Genomic DNA, 21,961 nt, shown 5'->3' with positions numbered 1-21,961 from the left:
ATTCTCAACTTAAACTTAAGTCTGTCACACTTAAGTATATAATAAATCGGTGTCTCCTCCAACTTGCCGAAGGATATGATGTATCATTGTTATAAGAAAAACACGATTACAAGAGACAATATCAGTACGTAAATCAACACACGTGATTGTTATTTATCAAGGATCACGAATGTTAACTGATAGGAAAGTAATAGAACCATCGTTTGTATTTAAATCGCATATTATAGAGATCACGACAACGTGCTTATCAATTCAAATTAACGTACACTATACCCACGATGTTAGACACACGACTATTCTTTGCCATGAATTAATAAGACGTTTTTTAGCGATTTTGATTGATTCATTTTACAATCCAATTAAAATCAGATCTTAGTTCTCGCTACCGCTCAACAAAGATGTGAGGACATCCCTTTACGGGTCACGTCAGACCGACCTTGCGCGAACTTTTACCGACCAATGAAATGACTGACAAGAAGTCGACATTAGCCAATCAGAAGGCAGCTTTCTCGTGCTTTACGGCACTATTTTCAAATTGGCGACTACGCTTCGAAATATATTTTGACAAATTCTCGATTAAAAATTTGAAACCTGAACAAAAGAACATTCTGGAATGGCTAATAGAGGGGCTAGATTGTATGGATTCAGTCGTTAAGCACGTAAACTATCGTTCGGAATACACCGTGTTACAGTTTTGCATGATTAGAAATCACATTCCGACTGTCACTTCCATAATCTGCTAAGCGACGCTCTGATTGGTCGGATAAAAGGTCGTTCTGACGTGACCCCTAATGGGATGTCCTCAGATCTTTGTTTAGCGGTAGCGAGAACTAAGATCTGATTTTATTGAGACTGATTCATTTTACGACATGCGTTTCCCGTTTAAGATATGTACTCACTCGGGTCAGCCAGCAGTGGTACGATTTCCCGCCAAAAGGTACACTGCTTGTGACGTAAGCCTCGACCTGACGTCACGGGTTTAGAAACATTCAGATACACAAATTGCTGGGATAGGATGTCAAAACGAGGCCAGTTGTTGGAGTTTGCGTCATTGGGGTTGCTGCAAACATAGGTACAAATTATGATGAGATTTCCACACGTGTATATCCACAGGGTATATTTACACGTGCTGGTTAGCTGTACACGTGTCATTCCATGCACACGTGTAAGTAATATGTACATGTGCGAAAAATATATACTCGTTGAAATACTACGTAAACGTGAAAATAATAGTGAGTGAGTGAGTTGGGTTTAACGCCGCTTTAAACAGTATTCCAGTTATATCGCGGCGTGTCAGCTTAATGTGTGTGTGTGTGTGTGTGTGTGTGTGGGGGGGGGGAAGCCCGAAGTGATGCAGGTCTCAGACGTTTACTTCGGTGAAACCCACGAGCACGGCTATGATGCTGACAAACCTAGAAACATAATCGGGGCGAACCGGGATTCGAACCCACAATCATAGGTTTCTGGCGTGCCCAAGGGATGCAACTCTGCACAGCGAATCGCGGCGCCTTAGACGACTGGGCCACCAGTGCCCCCTGAAAATAATATATACACGTGCAAAATATATATACACGTTTAATTAATATGTAAATTTGAAAATAATACAAACATGTGAAAAAAACTATTTGCGTGTGCACATATACCTTACACGTTCAAATAATATACAAACGTAAAAATATTACATACACGTTAAATTATATACACTGGTGCAAAACGTTAACTGAGAGACAAAAGAAAGCATACCGAGTTTGTTTTTTATGTAATTGAAATTTGAAAGAACTGCTGTTTTATTGGATTATGTCTGTTGAACTATCCAACATTCCAACAGCAGTTTGTAAATCGTGAAATGTGGCGGGGTAATTGGGTACTTTTGTGTAAAAATATATTGGTTCAATGACGACTGGAGTAAGAAATGAATTTGCAACCACATGACCCCTACGATGTTTGAAATGAAAAATTATGCCGAAAATGCGATAAAAGATTTTTTAAATGATTAAATCGAGTAAAATATTAAATAATTTAATCATGTTGAAGTATTCTTTGAGTGCCGACTAAGCGCCATTTGCAGTTCATGTTTTGGATATAATGCCGCCAACTAAAGATATTTCAATTGAAAATCAAACATAAGATAAAATCAACGGAGAGCAAGGTATAGTATCTTTTGCTCTTCAGTGTATTGTGATATGAAATAATATTTTCACGTGCATATACTATGTACACGTGCGAACATATTTATGCGCTTGCAAATAATAAATGCACGTGCAAATACCATGCATACACGTTCAAAAAGAGAATTGCATCTACTTTTGCTATTTAACCAGAATATGGAAAATGAGGATATGTTGGAGTTGGATGCCTTTATAGACGCTTTGAAAAGTATTTCAGTTATATCACGGTTAGGGGGAAGGCGTTGTTGAAGCAATCAAGCATGTACAATGAGTCAAGAATCATAACCAGAGCAAGTCTGGGTTTTGAACCAAAGATGACCAGATCCTTGTTACCCGTCGCCACATGCACCCTCATCATAATGATGGTCATGACATCAATCACTGGATTGTCTGTTCATGATTCGATTATTTACAGACCGCCGTCATATAGCTGGAATATAGCAGTGCGGCGTTAAACAAACAAACAAACAAACAAACAAAATCATAATGATGCACTGATAACTATAAGACAAAAGTCATCCATCCTCTCATTTACTCACTTTGCAGGAACACACTCATTCCATCACTGTCCAAACACTGGAGACGTGTCCAAATCGTCATTCTGGTACAAATCCCTTTCATCCAACCACCTGTCACTTACTCTCAGCTAAAATACCCGTGAAGATCCGGGTTAGAACTGGTCTTCAACAACCCATGGTACCATGTCCCCGTGAAGATACGGGTTTTAATTGGTCTTCGAAAACCCATGCTTGTCGTAACAGGCGTCTAACGGGGACTTGGATGATGCATGTCATCGTATCCCAATTGCCTAGATCGATGCTCATTATGTCAATCACTGGATTATCTGATCTAGATTTATTTTTTTAATTAGTCGCCATAATTCTGAAGTATTGATGAGCGCGGTGTCAAATAAGAAACGAACTCAAGGACATAAACAATCACCCACTCATTTACACAAAATACAGCGCCATCCCTACCTATATTTAGCGAAGTTCGTCCACATCTTCATCACACGCCTGCTCAAGTCCACCTCGTCGCTGTTGTATCTACTTCCGTTCTCCAGCGGAAGTCCGAAGATAATCTCGATTTCATACCCATGCATGACGCCAGCCCACTTCGGCCATGGGTTGGTAGACACACGATGTTCGAAGGAGTAAAGAAAGATGTCTTTGTTTATTCTCGACATTTCCCTGGCGAAATCGATGGTGGGGCACTTGAAAGCCCTGTCACCACTGATGTCGTCAGCAATGACCCGGTAGGTGTCTCTGTCAACAGGCAACTCCTCCTCTTCATACTCCACAGCAACAGCCTTCTTTGTCTTATCGTTGCTAGGGGCAACAACATCTCGCACCACGTCCAAGAACTCGTCCCTGTCAAGAGGGTTCGGGTTGTTGAGTTTGAACTTATCTTGGACTCCGTATAGCAGAAAGTAGTTCCCCTCGTTCTTGTTCACACCCAATAAAATACTGGTGTTTTTTATTTCACCCCGAGCTATCAGCTTCTCTGGAATGTCGGGAAGGAAATACTTATCAACTACTGGCGCGAAGGGGGCGTCGAAATAGAAGTCCACGATGTACCACGCCTCCACTGATAACTCTTGTGGGTCTGCGCTTCTCAAGCATTTCAGCATTTCCGTCTCATCCGTTGTTGTACAGTTAAACCTTTGGGCCAGTGCTCTAGTCCTGTCATTTGCCATCTGTCGTGTATGCAACCCCCAGTAGCATAACGCGCTTGCGCTTTGCATCATTGCGTTGTTAAACAAGTCACGTGACAGAGGTGACAACAAATGCATCGAGACGCTAACCGCGCCAGCACTCTCTCCGAAAATAGTAATCCTGTTGACGTCACCGCCAAAATTGCCAGCGTTATTTCTCACCCATTTGATTGCCATTAACTGATCTAAAAGACCAACGTTGCCAGGGGCGTCATCTCCGGAAGAAAATGCATCATCTCCGTAACTCAGGAATCCTAGGGTGCCTATTCGGTAGTTAATGGACACAACGATAACGTCATTTGCAGCGGCCATGTATTTGCCGTCATACACCCTGAGCGTCGACGTTCCCAAGGCAAACGTCCCCCCGTATATCCACAGCAAGATGGCTTTTTTCAGAGCCCCACCCCTCGGGACCCAGATGTTCAGGTACAGGCAGTCTTCGCTCATGTTTGTGTTGGGGTTCCACATGTCCACACCTGGAAAGACAATTTCAGGAACTTAAGGAATAACGCCAAAACTGATTCCGGTTATTGAGGTATACACGTAAAACCGGTTTGCATATGTGTAGCGGATGTGCACGGTGTTTTGTCGGTTTTATCCAGGACATCTAGTTACTCAAGGTAACTAACGAAATGTGTTACGAGTGAGTGCGTGAGTATGGTTTTACGCCGCTTTTAGCAATATTCCAGCAATATCACGGCGGGGAACACCAGAAATGGGCTTCACACATTGTACCCATGTGGGGATTCGAACCCGGTCAATAGGAAAAAATACGTACACATCCTGTGTTACGAAAGTAGGGGAAAGATACGACCATATCCTGTGTTACGAAGAATAGGTGAATATACGTACATATCCTGTGTTACGAAGCGTAGGGGAACTGATACGAACACATCCTGTGTTACGAAGAAAGGGAGAAAGATACGTACGGTACATATCCTTTGATACGAAGAATAGGGGAAAGATACGTACATATCCTGTGTAACGAAGGAGAGGGCGAAAAATACGTCCGCATCTTATGTTGTGAAGGGTAGGGGAAATATACGTACATATCTGGTGTTACGAGGGGTAGGGCAATGTTACGTAGCCACCCCGTGTTACGACGGGTAGGGGAAGGATACGCATATTTCTTGTGTTGTGAATGGTTGGTGATGGGGAAGATACATACACATTCTGTGTTACGAAGGTAGGGGAAAAGATACGAACACATCCTGTGTTTCGAAGATGTTAAGAAGAATAGGGAAAAGATACGTGCATATCCTGTGTTACGAAGGGTAGGGGAAAAGATACGAACACATCCTGTGTTACGAAGAAAGGGAGAAAGATACGTACATATCCTTTGATACGAAGAATAGGGGAAAGATATATCCTGTGATACGAAGAATAGGGGAAAGATACGTACAAATCCTTTGATACGAAGAATAGGGGAAAGATACGTGCATATACTGTGTTACGAAGGGTAGGGGAAAAGATACGAACACATCCTGTGTTACGAAGAATGGTAGAAAGATACGTACATGTCCTGTGTTAGAAAGAATAAGGGAAAAATACGTACACTTCTTGTATTGTGAAGGGTAGGGGGACAGATACGTATACATCTTGTGTTACTAGAGGTGGGGCAAAGATACGCAATTTCTTGTGTTGTTAATGGAGGGGGGTGGGGGGGGGGGGGGGGGTAGGGTAAAGATACGTACACATCCTTGTGTTACTAGAGGTGGGGCAAAGATACGCAATTTCTTGTGTTGTTAATGGAGGGGGGTGGGGGGGGGGGGGGGGGGGGGGTAGGGTAAAGATACGTACACATCCTGCGTAACGAAGGGTTTTGATACGTACGCAGCCTGCGTTGCGAAGGGTGTGGGCGAGATACGTACTCTTCCTATATTACGAAGGGTAGGGGGAGATAGGTACACTTCCTGTGTTACGAAGGGTAGGGGGAGAAACGTACACTTCCTATGTTACGAAGGGTAGGGGGAGATAGGTACACTTCCTATGTTTCGAAAGGTGTGGGCGAGATACGTACACTTCCTATGTAACGAAGGGTTGTGATACGTACGCAGCCTGTGTTGCGAAGGGTGTGGGCGAGAAACGTACTCTTCCTATGTAACGAAGGGTAGGGGGAGATATGTGCACTACGTGGAGTACGGACAACGATCAGGAGAAACATACACACCTTCAAACCTGTCGAACAGCTCGTCGATACTCTGATGACAGGAGTTGGGCATGTCTAGCGCGTCACGGGTTGTGTTCCAGGGGTCGTGAGGCACGGGGCGACGGAAGCGGAGGTCACCAACAGGTGGCGCTGCATATGGGATGCCGTAGTAGATGTCGACAGTGGAGTTCAACACCGTTGTCCTGTTGCCACGGATAGGCCCCAGGGAGGTGGTCACCACAGAGTACTCTCCCTTTGAACACGTGATCAGCAGCACACACCACGTGAGCCATCCTGGCAACCCTCTTAGTTCTGGCATTGTACGCTACAACTGGAACAGATTTGAAAATTACAAATAACGTTTTTTATCCGGATGCCGAGTCCCGTCAGTGTCATTTATTGCCCTTTTTTGTCTCGTACCACCGTCCCCTCTAGATCATTATTTTAACGCCGTACTCGGTAATATCGAGCTATATGACGCTGGTCTGTAAACAATGGAGTCCAGGCAAGCCAATCCAGTGATTGACATCATGAGGTGAGGTGAGGTGAAATTGGGTTTAACGTCGTGTCCAAGATTATTGCACTTATATAGATAGCTTATATAGATACACGTACAAGAATATTGCACTTATATAGCTACGTGCATGCACGTGTGGTTGCTTGTACTAGTCCTGACTGATACCGCTTTATAGTGCCAGCTCAGACACAGTGTACTGACTCCGAGCCGACTAGTCCTTGTTTTAACAAGTACCATCTTTTAACGTCTTTATTGTGTTTCATTAGACAAGAGACAGATCCATCATTGATTTTATCATATGGGACTGCTCGTCTTGCTGACTGAAGAGCTCATCAAAAACACTGCCAACCCCGTTATCCAAGCCAGTACCGTTGCATGTGAAGTCATCCTGTTTTAAATGTGTCTGGGTTAACGAATGGATAGGTAGGAATGTTTCTCATATCTGTATGTTCCAGTTACACTGACGACCAAAAGAAACCTCACCATGGTTTTAAATCACTCAAACCAAAAAAAGATAGATGCGTGATGGATGGATGGGTGGGTATGTGGATGCGTTTGTTGGTCGCTGGGTGGGGTTGGGGTGCGTGGGGTGGGGGGTGGGGTTGGTTGGGTATGCAGATGGGTTGTGGTCGGCTGGGTGGGTTGGTATGTGGGTTGGTGGGAGGGTAGTTGGATAGTTGGATGGGTGGGTTTGTGGATTGGTGAGAGGGTGGGTGGGTATGTTACTGGGTGGTTGGCAGGGTGGAAATGTGGATTGGTGGTTGGAAGGGTGGGCATGTAGATGGGGTGATGGCTGGTTGGAAGGGTAGGCATGTAGATGGGTTGATGGCTTGTTGGATGGGTTGGCATGTAGATGGGTTGATTGGTGGTTGGAAGGGTGGGCATGTAGATGGGTTGGTGGGTGGTTTGAAGGGTGGGCATGTGGATGGGTTGGTGGGTGGTTGGTATGGTGAGAGGGTCGGTGGGTATGTGATTGGATCGGTGGGTATGTGGATCGGTTTATGGGTGGGTATGTAGATGGGTTGATGGTTGTTTGGATGGATTGGGATGTGGATGGGTTGGTGGGTGGTTTGATGGGTGGGTATGTATAATTGTTGATGGGTGGTTGGATGGATGGGCATGTGGATGAGTTTGTGGGTCGCTGGGTGGATGGGTATGTGGATGGATTGGTGGGTGGTTTGATGGATGGGCATGTGGATGGGTTGAAGGGTGGTTGGATGGATGGGTATGTGGATGAGTTTGTGGGTCGTTGATTGGATGGGTATGTGGATGGGTTGGTGGGTTGTTTGATGGATTGGCATGTGGATGAGTTTGTGGGTCGCTGGGTGGATGGGTATGTGGATGGGTTGGTGGGTGGCTTGGAGGGTACGTGGCTGGGTAGAAGTGTTGTTGGATGGATGGGAATGTGGATTGGTGGGAAGGAGGGTGGGTATGTGGCTGGGTAGAAGTGTGGTTGGATGGGTGGGAATGTTGATTGGTGGGAAGGAGGGTGGGTATGTGGATGGGTGGGTATGTGGCTGGATGGGTGAGTATGTAGATGGGTTGATGGGTTGTTGGATGGGTGTGTATGTAGAAGGTTGGTATGTGAATCGGTTTATGGGTGGGTGAGTAAGTGAGTGATGTTTACCCCAGTTTCAACAATATTCCAGCGACATCACGACGGGGGACACCAGACATTGGATTCACACGTTGTACCCATGTGGGGAATCGAACCCGGGCCTTCGCCGGAACGAGCGAACGCTATAACCGCTAGGCAACTTCACACCCACAAAAGACACAGAGAAAGAGTTCCCCTGGCAACGTAACTGAAACGCATTGTAGATGGTTGCGTTGTCATTGGTATACATTTACTGTTATTTGATTGTGCAAATCTTGGATACGGGGATGTTAAAACTAGTGCAAATGCAGAAACAATTATTTGTTTAGCATGATGTGGAGTAAATGAGTTTCCTTTCTCTGCCACTTCCTTGCCACTTTCTCATCATGCTAGTTGTATGGTTAGAACATCATGTGTATTTGTTTGTTGCGGGTCTTCTACGTACCAGAAGCCTCTTCACTGCGTGAAAAGGAAATGGTTTGAGTTAAAAACAGCTGAAGTAACGCAGATGACGACATGCCTATTACCCAGGCACTGCATATTTAGCATATATAACAAGTTTACTTCCTCGTGAAGAATGGCAAAGATTTTAACTTCACGCTTGTATCACCAAGCCTTCAGTCCTTCAGTAGATGTTGCACCTAACTCCCCCAGCAGATGTAGATCCCCGTGGACCGATGCCAAGTCTCCCCATTAGATGTAGCGCCCCGTGGACAGAGGCTATGTCTCCCCATTAGATGTAGCGCCCCGTGGACAGAGGCTATGTGTCCCAATTAGATGTAGCGCCCCGTGAACAGAGGCCAAGTCTCCCCATTAGATGTAGCGCCCCGTGGACAGAGGCTATGTCTCCCCATTAGATGTAGCGCCCCGTGGACAGAGGCTATGTGTCCCAATTAGATGTAGCGCCCCGTGAACAGAGGCCAAGTCTCCCCATTAGATGTAGCGCCCCGTGGACAGAGGCTATGTCTCCCCATTAGATGTAGCGCCCCGTGGACAGAGGCCAATCTCCCCATTAGATGTAGCGCCCTGTGGACAGAGGATAAGTCTCCCCATTAGATGTAGCGCCCCGTGGACAGAGGCTAAGTCGCCCAATTAGATGTAGCGACCCGTGAACAGAGGCCAAGTCTCCCCATTAGATGTAGCGCCCCGTGGACAGAGGCTATGTCTCCCCATTAGATGTAGCGCCCCGTGGACAGAGGCTATGTGTCCCAATTAGATGTAGCGCCCCGTGAACAGAGGCCAAGTCTCCCCATTAGATGTAGCGCCCCGTGGACAGAGGCTATGTCTCCCCATTAGATGTAGCGCCCCGTGGACAGAGGCCAATCTCCCCATTAGATGTAGCGCCCTGTGGACAGAGGATAAGTCTCCCCATTAGATGTAGCGCCCCGTGGACAGAGGCTAAGTCGCCCCATTAGATGTAGCGCCCCGTGGACAGAGGCTATGTCTCCCCATGAGATGTAGCGCCCCGTTGATCGAGGGTAGTCTCTCCATTAGATAAAGCGCCCCGTGGACAGAGGCCAAGTCTCCCCATTACATTTAGCGCCCCTTGGAAAGAGGCTAAGCCTCGCCTTCAGATGTAGCGCCCTGTGGATCGAGGTCAAGCCTCCCTATGAGATGGGGCGCCCTGTGGACAAATGCTGAGCCTCGCCATTAGATGTAGCGCCCCGTGGACAGAGGCTAAGCCTCGCCATGAGATGTAGCGCCCCGTGGACGAGGTTAGTCTCCCCGTTAGATGTAGCGCCCCGTGGACGAGGTTAGTCTCCCCGTTAGATGTAGCGCCATGTGGACGAGGTTAGTCTCCCCGTTAGATGTAGCGCCCTGTGGACGAGGTTAGTCTCCCCATTAGATGTAGCGCCCTGTGGACGAGGTTAGTCTCCCCGTTAGATGTAGCGCCCTGTGGACGAGGTTAGTCTCCCGATTAGATGTAGCGCCCTGTGGACGAGGCTAGGCTCCCCGTTAGATGTAGCGCCCTGTGGACGAGGCTAGGCTCCCCGTTAGATGTAGCGCCCCGTGGACGAGGTTAGTCTCCCCGTTAGATGTAGCGCCCCGTGGACGAGGTTAGTCTCCCCATTAGATGTAGCGCCCTGTGGACGAGGCTAGGCTCCCCGTTAGATGTAGCGCCCCTTGGACGAGGTTTTCTCCCCGTTAGATGTAGCGCCCCGTGGACGAGGTTAGTCTCCCCGTTAGATGTAGCGCCCCGTGGACGAGGTTAGTCTCCCCGTTAGATGTAGCGCCCTGTGGACGAGGTTAGTCTCCCCATTAGATGTAGCGCCCTGTGGACGAGGTTAGTCTCCCCGTTAGATATAGCGCCCCTTGGACGAGGTAAGTTCTACCCGTTAGATGTAGCGCCATGTGGACGAGGCTAGGCTCCCCGTTAGATGTAGCGCCCTGTGGACGAGGTTAGTCTCCCCATTAGATGTAGCGCCCTGTGGACGAGGTTAGTCTACCCGTTAGATGTAGCGCCCTGTGGACGAGGTTAGTCTCCCCATTAGATGTAGCGCCCTGTGGACGAGGTTAGTCTCCCCATTAGATGTAGCGCCCTTTGGACCAGATTAAGTCTACCCGTTAGATGGCTCCCCGTAGATCGAAGTTAGTCTTCCAGCAGATAACGCACCCCGGTTAGGTTAAATCCGGTTTTTTTTAAAACAAACGTTTGGAGTAGTGAAACATATCCACCAGTTACGTCAAGTAATCCCATTACCCACAAATGACAATTCCCCACAATCCTACCGCGGTGTTTCTGGCGGTCGTGGCGAGCGAGATCCATCTATCGGGGGCCAATCAGGGCTGGCGTGTACTGTGAAGGGCTTATAAATATGTGGGAGGTATTCCTGTCGGTGTATGGTGAACATGGCTTGGATATCCGACAGCGTTGGGGTGCACGGCGTGACTGACGTTGACGGAGCGGAACGACGACCGCTGCCGATGTTACGTCTTCGTTACATCATACGGTTAACATTTTAGGTTTTTACTGTCTGTTTTTTCCAAGACAAATTGAGTTTTTACCGTCATTTGTACAAAGGATGCTGCCTATGCCATCTATTCAAAACATAGATAGCTGTTTACAGTTCAACTGTCAATGTATGTCATAAAAATATATCCAACATACTTTTTTCAAAAGCCGGAATATTGTTTTTGGAACATTCAATAAGTGGGTGAAAACGTCCTTGCCTAGCTGGGAAGGATGCATTGTATACCCTTAACAGCTTGCATGCATGCGGTAAGTACAAGCTTACAGACTGCATTGAACCAAATACACAGCCTGGGCATTCTCTGTTGATTAAAATAGACGAAATTGGCCACCGCTCTGTCTTGAAGAGTCTCCAAATGAAAGACTTAACTCCAAGAGCCATTCATTCAGGAATCAAAGTGAGTGAGTAAGTGAGTATGGATTTAAGTCGCTTTTAGCACTATCACGGAGAGGTGAAATGGTGTTTAACGTCTTGTCCAAAATTATTGCACTTACATAGCGACGTGCATGCACGTGTGTGTGGCTGCTTGTGCTAGTCCGGACTGATGCCGATTTATAGTGCTAGCCTACTGAGATACCATGCCGCAATTTAACATGAATACCCCACTCAGACAGTATACTGACTCCGAGCCGACCAGTCCTTGTTTTAGTCCCTTAATGCCGAGCGCCAGACAGGTTAACAACAAGTACCATCTTTTAACGTCTTTTGTTATTACGCGATCGGGTATCGAACTCAGGACCTTCCGCTTTCCGGGCGGACGCTCTACCACTAGACCACGGAGGCGGTCCAGCACCATCACGACTGGAGACACCAGAAATGGGCTTCACACATTGTACCCATGTCGGGAATCGAACCCGGGTCTTCAGCGTGACCAGCGAACGCTTTAACCACATGGCTACCTGACCGCCCTCAGTAGTCATAGCAACAACGCAGTCCGTCATAGTAAGTTTCAGCCATGCCACATATATCTGCACACTAAGCGCATATCGAACTCCAAGAATCAGAATATCCCCAAATATATGTTGTCAAGTGCCGATAATGTTGTGTATTGTGGACAATGTATTAATCCGTATCATTGCACTGGGTTACCGCCGTCGTTATGAATGACATCCTTCGACATCGTTACATACAGTTAGGACGGTCTGTGATTATAACTTAACTGTTCGTCCCCTCTGTTATAAAGACCCCGCGGTTACAAGACATATTCTATTTCCATTCTTCTGTCTGAAGATGGAGACTGTGTAATTGATGCTTTATTGAAACTGCATAATTATAATGATGCTGTACACATGCCTGTAAGTGGGACGCTGTGCAGGGTTTCCCGTTATATGAGGAAGTACGGTACAAGTAGCCGACTGATACTATACTCATGAATATGTAGGACGCTGTGCAGGGTTTCCCGTTATATGAGGAAGTACGGTACAAGTAGCCGACTGATACTATACACATGAATATGTAGGACGCTATGCAGGGTGTCCCGTTATATGAGGAAGTACGGTACAAGTAGCCGACTGATACTATACACATGAATATGTAGGACTCTATGCAGGGTTTCCCGTTATATGAGGAAGTACGGTACAAGTAGCCGACTGATACTATACACATGAATATGTAGGACTCTATGCAGGGTTTCCCGTTATATGAGGAAGTACGGTACAAGTAGCCGACTGATACTGTACACGTGTAGGTAGGACGCTATGCAGGGTGTCCCGTTATATGAGGAAGTACGGTACAAGAAGCTGACGGATTCTGTTAACATGAATAGGTAGGACGCTATGCAGGGTGTCCCGTTATATGAGGAAGTACGGTACAAGTAGCCGACTGATACTATACACGTGTAGGTAGGACCCTATAAGCATCAGTTAGACTCTTTTGTCTGGAGATCGAGACTGTGTAATTGGTGCCTCATGTTAAACTGAGCCATTGTCTATGTTATTAGAAAAATCAGATCTTGCCAGTCTGAAGTAGCCCATACTCGCCTTGGTAGCAGACAAGTGCTGTTTGAATGACCTCATTTACAACCAGTTGGACTGCACCTTTATCTGAGAGCCTAATCTAACAGGTTGTTCTATCGGCCGTTGGAAGTAACGCAGACGGGTATATTTTGGTCGTAGAACGTGAAGCCAACCGGTATGTTCTATTATTCTATTAGCCGTGGAGCTGATCGTCTACCTTGAACGCTGACAATGTATGTTTGATTTGCTATGGTGTGTTTGCACATATAGACTTGCGGCCACTTTGTGTTGGGGTATTGTGGTATCACTTAGACACATAGGCGGATCCAGATCACCCCCTCACCTTCCCCATCCCCCCTCCACCCCCTCCACACACACACACACACACACACACACACACACACACACACACACACACACACACACACACATTTCTGCAGTATCTGAAAATGAAGATAGTCTCTGGGCTCCTTTTTATTATTTTTTTATTAAGATAGTTTAACAACTATTTTGTTTCTGTACGAAATGTTCATTTCAGAGACTAGATGTTAGTCTACGCCTATGACATCTGCCCTTTGTCTTCTAATATGGTATTATCGCGTAGACATAGGGTTGGGTATTTAGGCTAATCGCTGCTGTAGTTTGCAGCCAAATATGCCATATATCTACGTTTAGATGTAAATACTAAATACCTATTCTTAAGATGGCATTGGTATATTCTTGTTGCAACTCTGCTCGATGAACCGTGTTTGTGTTTATATTCAAGTTTGTATTTCCCCTATCCAAAGTGTGCAGTGAGGCCATCTTATTGTTGATAGTCATTTTGGAGACTTAAATGCGAAGTTAGTTAATGCAAACAAAGACCACTTGCAGTTTTCTCATATAATTCACGCTCGCGTTAATTTCAAGATTTACAGTATGTAGTACGTTGTGTCAAAGGTGAGGTGAAATTGGGTTTAACGTCTTGTCCAAGATTATTGCACTTATATAGCGACGTGCATGCACGTGTATGTGTGTGTGTGGCTGCTTGTACTAGTCCGGACTGATGCCGATTTATAGTGCTAGCTCACTGAGATACCATGCCGCAGTTTAACATGAATACCCCACTCAGACACAGTATACTGACTCCGAGCCGACCAGTCCTTGTTTTAGCCCCTTAATGCCGAGCGCCAGACAGGGTAACAACAAGTACAATCTTTTAACGTCTTTTTGTATGACGCGGCCCGGGATCGAACCCTGGACCTTCCGCTCTCCGGGCAGACGCTCTACCACAAGACCACGGAGGCGGTACGTTGTGTCAAAGCCACGACGCTCAGTCAAACAGGTTGTATAGGGTTTGTTGTATCGAGTAGTATTGAGGACACCTGTTTTTGTCAGTTACAAAACGGTACAATGAGTAAGTGAGTATGGTTTTACGCCGCTTTAGCAATATTCCAGCAATATCACGGCGGGGGACACCACAAATGGGCTTCACACATTGTACCCATGTCGGGAATCGAACCCGGGTCTTCGGCGTGACGAGCGAACGCTTTAACCACTAGGCTACCCGACCGCCCCACTAAACGGTACAAAGGCGATATTCATAAGTTAAATCTCATAGCCCGTTATATATCAATGTGCTTATGTACACCATTCAAAGAACAGTCTTACGGGAATGGCTTAATCGCTCCGTGGACACGCTTGATAACCTTACAAGTAATAGCTGGCTCCAGCACGAGTGTATCTGTTAGTTGTTATACACTGAGGATCTACAAGTAGTCTTTGTAATTGATGCTGAAGCGATGTTTAATGAAACGTTTACCCACATGTTTCGAATTGACTTTAAAGGCTCGCAACCAAGGGGTGCACCAAGTGTATTTGATAGCCTTGTGAGGTCAGTATGCTACTGAGGTCAGAGGTCACACAGTTAAAGGAAACCAGCGAGCGACACCAAAAGGCTGGAAGACCTAAAATGACTGAGTATGGTTTTACGCCGTTTTCTGCAATATTCCAACAATATCACGGCGGAGGACACCAGAAATGGGCTTCACACAGTGTACCCATTTTGGGAATAGAACTCGGGTCTTCGGCGTGACGGGCGAACGCTTTAACCACTTGGCTACCCGACCGCCCCAATCGGTAGAAGAAGGTAAACCACGCGGTCCAACATTGATAGACGACTTAATAATGGCAGTAATACTAAATGAGGGGAAAGGTGCAGGGCGGTCGGGTAGCCCAGTGGTTAGAACGTTCGCTCGTCACACCGGAGGACCGGGTTCTATTCCCGACATGGGTACAATGTGTGAAGCCCATTTCTGGTGTCCCCCGCCGTGATATTGCTGGAGTATTGCTAAAAGCGGCGTGAAACCATACTCCCTCGCTCGCCACTAAATGAGGGACCTAGACTGGGGAAAAGTGAGGGGTGAGGGTGGGCGTGGTTGAGGTAGAGGGGGAGGGTAGTGACACTGGTACACTTCACCCATGCCAGTAATTACAGCCTATCACGTGAGCTTTCTCTTCAAGAGCACCCCCTACCGTTACTGCCAAGTGTTCAGACATGATGAGGAGTGTTTGTGTTACACGTGGTATAACTCCTCGCATGTGCAGAAACAGGAAGTACCGTTATCCCAAGCACGTGCTGGTTCGGAGATGTGATATGGGTAATGTGGCTACCAGATATATCTGGATATACAATAACGACTACCTCTATCCTCCTTCATGATTAACAATACTCCAGATGTGTATGTACACCGTGAGGGGTTGTTCGCAGAGCGTCTAACGCGCCGCGATTCGCTGTGCAGAGTTGCGTCCCTTGGGCACGCCAGAAACCTATGATTGTAGGTTCGAATCCCGGTTCGCCCCGATTATGTATCTAGGTTTGTCAGCACCCTACCCTTGCTCGTGGGTTTCACCGAAGTGGTAAACGTCTGAGACCTGCATCACTTCGGGCTTTCCTCCCACTTTAAGCTGACACATCGCGATATAACTGGAATATTGTTAAACCCAACTCACTCGCTCATAAGCCGCCTTAATATTTATTGAAGTACAGCAAACCTCCTTTGCTGCTGACAACGATCAATAACAGAGGCATGTACGTAGCACACTTGATATCTAAGTCAATTCCAAGACTACCATTACACAGGCAGCCCAACATGGCACGGAGAGAGTCCCAAGTTAGCGTGTAACAGCTGAGCTCGAAATTAATAATTTTACAAAAGAGGTTGCAAGTCTTATGTCAGAGATTGCAAACCTTACATCGAAAGTTGCAAGTATTACGTCGTTGATTGCAGGTGTCATATTGATTGCAGGTGTCATATTGATTGCTGGTGTCATATTGATTGCTGATGTCATATTTATTGCAGGTGTCATATTAATTGCAGGTGTCATATTGATTGCTGATGTCATATTGATTGCAGGTGTCATATTAATTGCAGGTGTCATATTGATTGCAGGTGTCATGTTGATTGCAGGTGTCATGTTGATAGCAGGTGTCATGTTGATTGTAGGTGTCATGTTGATTGCAGGTGTCATGTTGATTGCAGGTGTCATATTGATTGCAGGTGTCATATTGATTGCAGGTGTCATGTTGATTGCAGGTGTCATGTTGATAGCAGGTGTCATGTTGATTGTAGGTGTCATGTTGATTGCAGGTGTCATGTTGATTGCAGGTGTCATGTTGATAGCAGGTGTCATATTGATTGCAGGTGTCATGTTGATTGCAGGTGTCATGTTGATTGCAGGTGTCATGTTGATAGCAGGTGTCATGCTTGACGACGCTAATACATATGGGGATAAAACAAGTCACTGGCTTGAATATAAACTCTCTTACGTCGGTAATTGCTCTTACAACGAAGATAGCAGAGCTTATTAAGGTGATTGCAAGTCTTACGACGAAGATAGCTGAGCTTACAAAGGTGATTGCAAGTCTTACGGAGTTTGTAATTCTGTCGTTGAAGACAGCAAAGCTTCCGAAGGGGTTGCAAGTTTTTGGAAAGGGGTTGCAAGTTTTACGAAAGAGTTGCAAGTTCTGAGAAGGAATTGCAAGTTTTACGAAGGGGTTGTAAGTTTTACGAAAGAGTTGCAAGTTCTGCGAAGGAGTTGCAAATTTTACGAAGGAGTTGCAAGTTTAATGTAGGAGTTGCAAGTTTAACGAAGGAGTTGCAAGTTCTGCGAAGGAGTTGTAAATTTTACAAAGGAGTTGCAAGTTTTACGAAGGGGTTGCAAGTTTTACGAAGGAATTGCAAGTTCTGCGAAGGAGTTGCAAGTTTAACGAAGGAGTTGCAAGTTCTGCGAAGGAGTTGCAAATTTTACAAAGGAGTTGCAAGTTTTACGAAGGAGTTGCAAGTTTTACGAAGGAGTTGCAAGTTCTGCGAAGGAGTTGCAAATTTTACAAAGGAGTTGCAAGTTTTACGAAGGAGTTGCAAGTTTTACGAAGGAGTTGCAAGTTCTGCGAAGGAGTTGCAAATTTTACGAAGGAGTTGCAAGTTTAATGTAGGAGTTGCAAGTTTTACGAAGGAGTTGCAAGTTCTGCGAAGGAGTTGCAAATTTTACAAAGGAGTTGCAAGTTTTACGAAGGGGTTGCAAGTTTTACGAAGGAGTTGCAAGTTTTACGAAGGAATTGCAAGTTCTGCGAAGGAGTTGCAAGATTTACGAAGGAGTTGCAAGTTCTGCGAAGGAGTTGCAAATTTTACAAAGGAGTTCAAGTTTTACGAAGGAGTTGCAAGTTTAACGAAGGAGTTGCAAGTTCTGCGAAGGAGTTGCAAATTTTACGAAGGAGTTGCAAGTTTAATGTAGGAGTTGCAAGTTTTACAAAGGAGTTGCAAGTTCTGCGAAGGAGTTGCAAATTTTACAAAGGAGTTGCAAGTTTTACGAAGGGGTTGCAAGTTTTACGAAGGAGTTGCAAGTTTTACGAAGGAATTGCAAGTTCTGCGAAGGAGTTGCAAGTTTTACGAAGGAGTTGCAAGTTCTGCGAAGGAGTTGCAAGTTTTACAAAGGAGTTGCAAGTTTTACGAAGGAGTTGCAAGTTTAACGAAGGAGTTGCAAGTTCTGCGAAGGAGTTGCAAATTTTACGAAGGAGTTGCAAGTTTAATGTAGGAGTTGCAAGTTTTACAAAGGAGTTGCAAGTTCTGCGAAGGAGTTGCAAATTTTACAAAGGAGTTGCAAGTTTTACGAAGGGGTTGCAAGTTTTACGAAGGAGTTGCAAGTTTTACGAAGGAATTGCAAGTCCTGCGAAGGAGTTGCAAATTTTCCGAAGAACTTTATCAACGTTCTTCGTAAAAAAACTTGCAACTCCTTACGTCGGGGATTGCAATTCTGGCATCGGAGGTTTTACGTCGTCATCCGGGCAACGTGTAGAACTACTTCCGACGCCCCCGCTCTTACGTGACCTCCTGCTGCATCAATGATGATATCAACACATATCCGCTCAATTAAACAACATACTTCTATCTAATAACATGTGTTTAACAAGACATTCCCTACGTAAGTTGACGCCATATTACGACTTTCCAGTCAGGTACATACTTCTTTCTTATATCGTTACGACTGAATACCCTGAAGCTGGCTGTATCGGCGACATGTATTTCCCGAGTAGGTTTTTTCGCATCAGCTGGAAATGGGCAGACAACTCATTTGGACTTCCGCCAGGTGGCCTACTAATTGCACGTGAAGGATTTACACAAGGCATTGATCAGCTGGTATTGGAATGCAATCGACGTTACACTGCCTTCGGAGGTAATCAGTTTAGACAATTATAACATAATTATCCCGGATCACCTGCGAATGTAGAATAGATTCGTCTCTTTTATTCAAACGAATTGAATTCCTTACATTACACCAACTCTATTTCCTTAGGGGGAGTTTGACCGCCTCCGTGGTCTAGGTCTAGTGGTAGAGCGTCCAGGGAATGTCCGGGGTTCGATCCCCGGTCGCGTCTTACCAAAGAGGTTAAAAGATGGTACTTGCTGTAATCATGTTAAACTGCGGCATGGTATTTCAGTGTGCTATAAATCGGCATCAGTCCGGAATAGTACAAGCACACACACACACACACACACACACACACACACACACACACACACACACACACACACACACACACACACACACACACACACACACACACACACACACACACACACACGTGCATGGACGTCGCTATATAAGTGCAACAATCATGTACGCGACGTTTAACCCCATTTCACCAAACTTATGGGGAGTTCATATTATTTCGTGTTACCTTTGTCGGTTTAGGGAGGAACCAATATTGGAACTATTTTCACTAGTTTCACTCGTTCACGTTACTATCACATCAAACAATCAATCTCGCGGCAGGTGTGACTCACATGTTAAAGCTGCTTGTACAACATTGTCTATCTAATTCTTATTAAAACTTTAAACAAAAGATTTTTTCTCAGAATATGCCGTTATATTGCACGGAGGGAACGGCCGGCATGTCATTAACAGTACCATCATATTGTTGCCTGAGATGGTGTGGAAGTTACCGCGTACAAGTCGATTGTACATACCTTGACGGACGTGTTTTACCTGTCACCTGTGCCACATTGTGGGCGAGAAAGCAAGTGGTTAAGCTGGTTTGTGTTTTCAGCTCTAAACGCGAAGTTGTCTGCACCAAGACGGTACCCTGTGTATATGTGTTAAACGATTTATTCTCGTGCTAAGTGCTACCAGCAATGTCAGTGCGGGAACCACCAACACGGTACCCCAGCGGTTGTCAGTGAGCGAGGGTGTCGCCGACACCTGTACATACATATTTATTTATTTATTTATTTATTTATTTATTTATTTATCTATTTATTTATTTATTTATTTATTTATAGTTTGTTTGTTTGTTTGTTTGTTTGTTTACTTTACCCCAACATTCTGGAATTATAACTCAGCGAAAGATGAATACATGGACGTTTAAAAACAGAAATTAAGCAGTTTCATCTGCATATAAGTTTTTAATGAGATAAATATTTTAAAATTAATTCATCATTTTGGTTTGGTGTATCAAATCACAATGAAAGTAATTAGCATCACAAAGATTATTGCCTGAGCTTTGAAAATGCAAAACAGGTCGACCTCATGTATACGGCGTATATAGTCACCTTGTGAAGAATTAGCCTTATACCAGATACCTGCATAGATTGTATATTCAGATACTTACGTACGTAAATCAAACGGAACAGAGTGACCAACCAAATACATACTGTTCCATACACATACAAGATAACCGTTTATGGCAGTAGGGGTAACACCCTGTCTGTTTAAAGAAACACGAGCCGTCACGCTATCCATAAAGTCAAAAGTTATATAATGTAGCTGAGAACAGGTCTAGCCACATCTAGCCAGTGCCAACAGTTCGAAATGGAAGGGTAGGTCTCAAAAGATAAATTGTTATGTATACAGTTCAGGGGGTAGGTGAGCGAGAGTATGCTTTAATGCCGCTTTGGGAAGCTATACCACAGTGTTGGAGGGGTGAGTAAGTATAGTTTTACTCCGTTTTCAGCAATATTCCAGCAATATCACGGCTGGGACATCAGAAATGGGCTTCATACATTGTACCCATGTCGGGAATCGAACCCGGGTGTTCAGCGTGACGTGCGAACGTTTTAACCACTAGGCTACCCGACCGCCCCTATAACGTAAGGAAGTTGAGCATCAGCATACTAACTGCACCTCAGTTTACCACGAACACAGAGGATGACAGAGAATGTAACGGCTCAGGATGGACCGGAGAACAAGCCGCCCCCCCCCCCCCCCCCAGCCTAGACACAACGCATGACGCTAGATAAATCGCAATGAAGAACGCATCGTGGTTTATATCACGATAAAACATTGCTCTATCATGACGTCATTTCAGGAGATTCGAACATGCGCTCGCAACTCGTATGTTTGAAGACGTTATTTTTGAGAGGCGAGTGTCAAGTGAGTTGTTACCCATAGATGTAGCTGGGCAACGCAGATAAACGCGATGGCCGAACGAACGCTTCCAAAACCCGGAGAGATATGACAATGGGTATTGGGAGAAAAGGTACAGGTAATGGGCGTAAGGATTGTGATTATATATTTGGCAAATACCCACCTGTGCATAAAATGGTCTTGTCTGACATTGCCGAGGTCGGATTCTTTTGAGGAAGTCATCATTATTTAAATAGGGGTTAATATTTGTAAAGCTTGTACATTTAATCAACATCCTTAAAGAGGCTGTACATAACGTTGATGTCTCAAATAAGAAGTAAATGATCGTTGTTTATCGTACAATTAAACACTGCAGGGAGAATAACCATGTGGGCATGATCCCGTTAGTCGCCTCTTACGACAAGCATAGACGCCTTTTACGGCAAGCATAGACGCCTTTTACGGCAAGCATGGGTTGCTGAAGACCTTTTCTACCCCGGGTCTTCACGGGTTGGTTCCCAAGGTACAAAGCTTGAAGCCCATTTCTGGAGCCTAATACTTCTAAAAACAGGGTAAAACCATACTCCCTCACTCACTTACAGAGCACAGGTGAGGTGAGGTGAAATGCGGTTTAACGTCGCGTGCAAGATTATTGCACTTATATAGCGACGTGCATGTACGTGTGTGTGTTTGTGTGGCTGCTTGTACAAGTCCGGACTGATGCTGATTTATAGTGCTAGCCCACTGAGATACCATTCCGCAGTTAAACATGAACACCCCACTCAGACCCAGTATACTGACTCTGAGCCGACCAGTCCTTGTTTTAGCCCCTTAATGCCGAGCGCAAGACAGGGTAACAACAAGTACCATCCTTTAACGTCTTTTGGTATGACGCGGCCAACAAGTCCTTGTTTTAGTCCCTTAATGCCGAGCACCAGACAGGGTAACAACAAGTACCATCTTTTAACGTCTTTTGGTATGAACCCCGGACCTTCCGCTCTCCGGGCG

The 21,961-nt window shown here is 45.4% G+C and overlaps 1 protein-coding gene across 4 annotated transcripts in view; it reads right to left on the bottom strand.

The window, feature by feature from the left end:
• The window catches only part of LOC124143338 (cholinesterase-like), an 85,107-nt gene that overhangs the window by 5,564 nt on the left and 57,582 nt on the right, over positions 1–21,961 (bottom strand). For all 4 annotated transcript variants that reach the window (XM_046512272.2, XM_046512276.2, XM_046512274.2 and 1 more), the window contains 3 exons: positions 6,053–6,362; positions 3,146–4,358; positions 900–1,060 (listed from right to left, as the gene is read on the bottom strand). In XM_046512272.2, coding sequence (XP_046368228.2) covers positions 900–1,060; positions 3,146–4,358; positions 6,053–6,350 — 1,672 coding nt within the window. In that variant the 5' untranslated portion in view covers positions 6,351–6,362. The remainder of the gene's footprint in view (positions 1–899; positions 1,061–3,145; positions 4,359–6,052; positions 6,363–21,961) is intronic.

The sequence above is a fragment of the Haliotis rufescens genome, unplaced genomic scaffold, assembly GCF_023055435.1.
Source record: "Haliotis rufescens isolate VD_foot unplaced genomic scaffold, xgHalRufe1.0.p SCAF_14, whole genome shotgun sequence".
NCBI lineage: Eukaryota > Metazoa > Mollusca > Gastropoda > Lepetellida > Haliotidae > Haliotis > Haliotis rufescens.
Note: the sequence above shows the minus strand (reverse complement) of the source record. Positions and strands in the feature narration are given on the sequence as shown.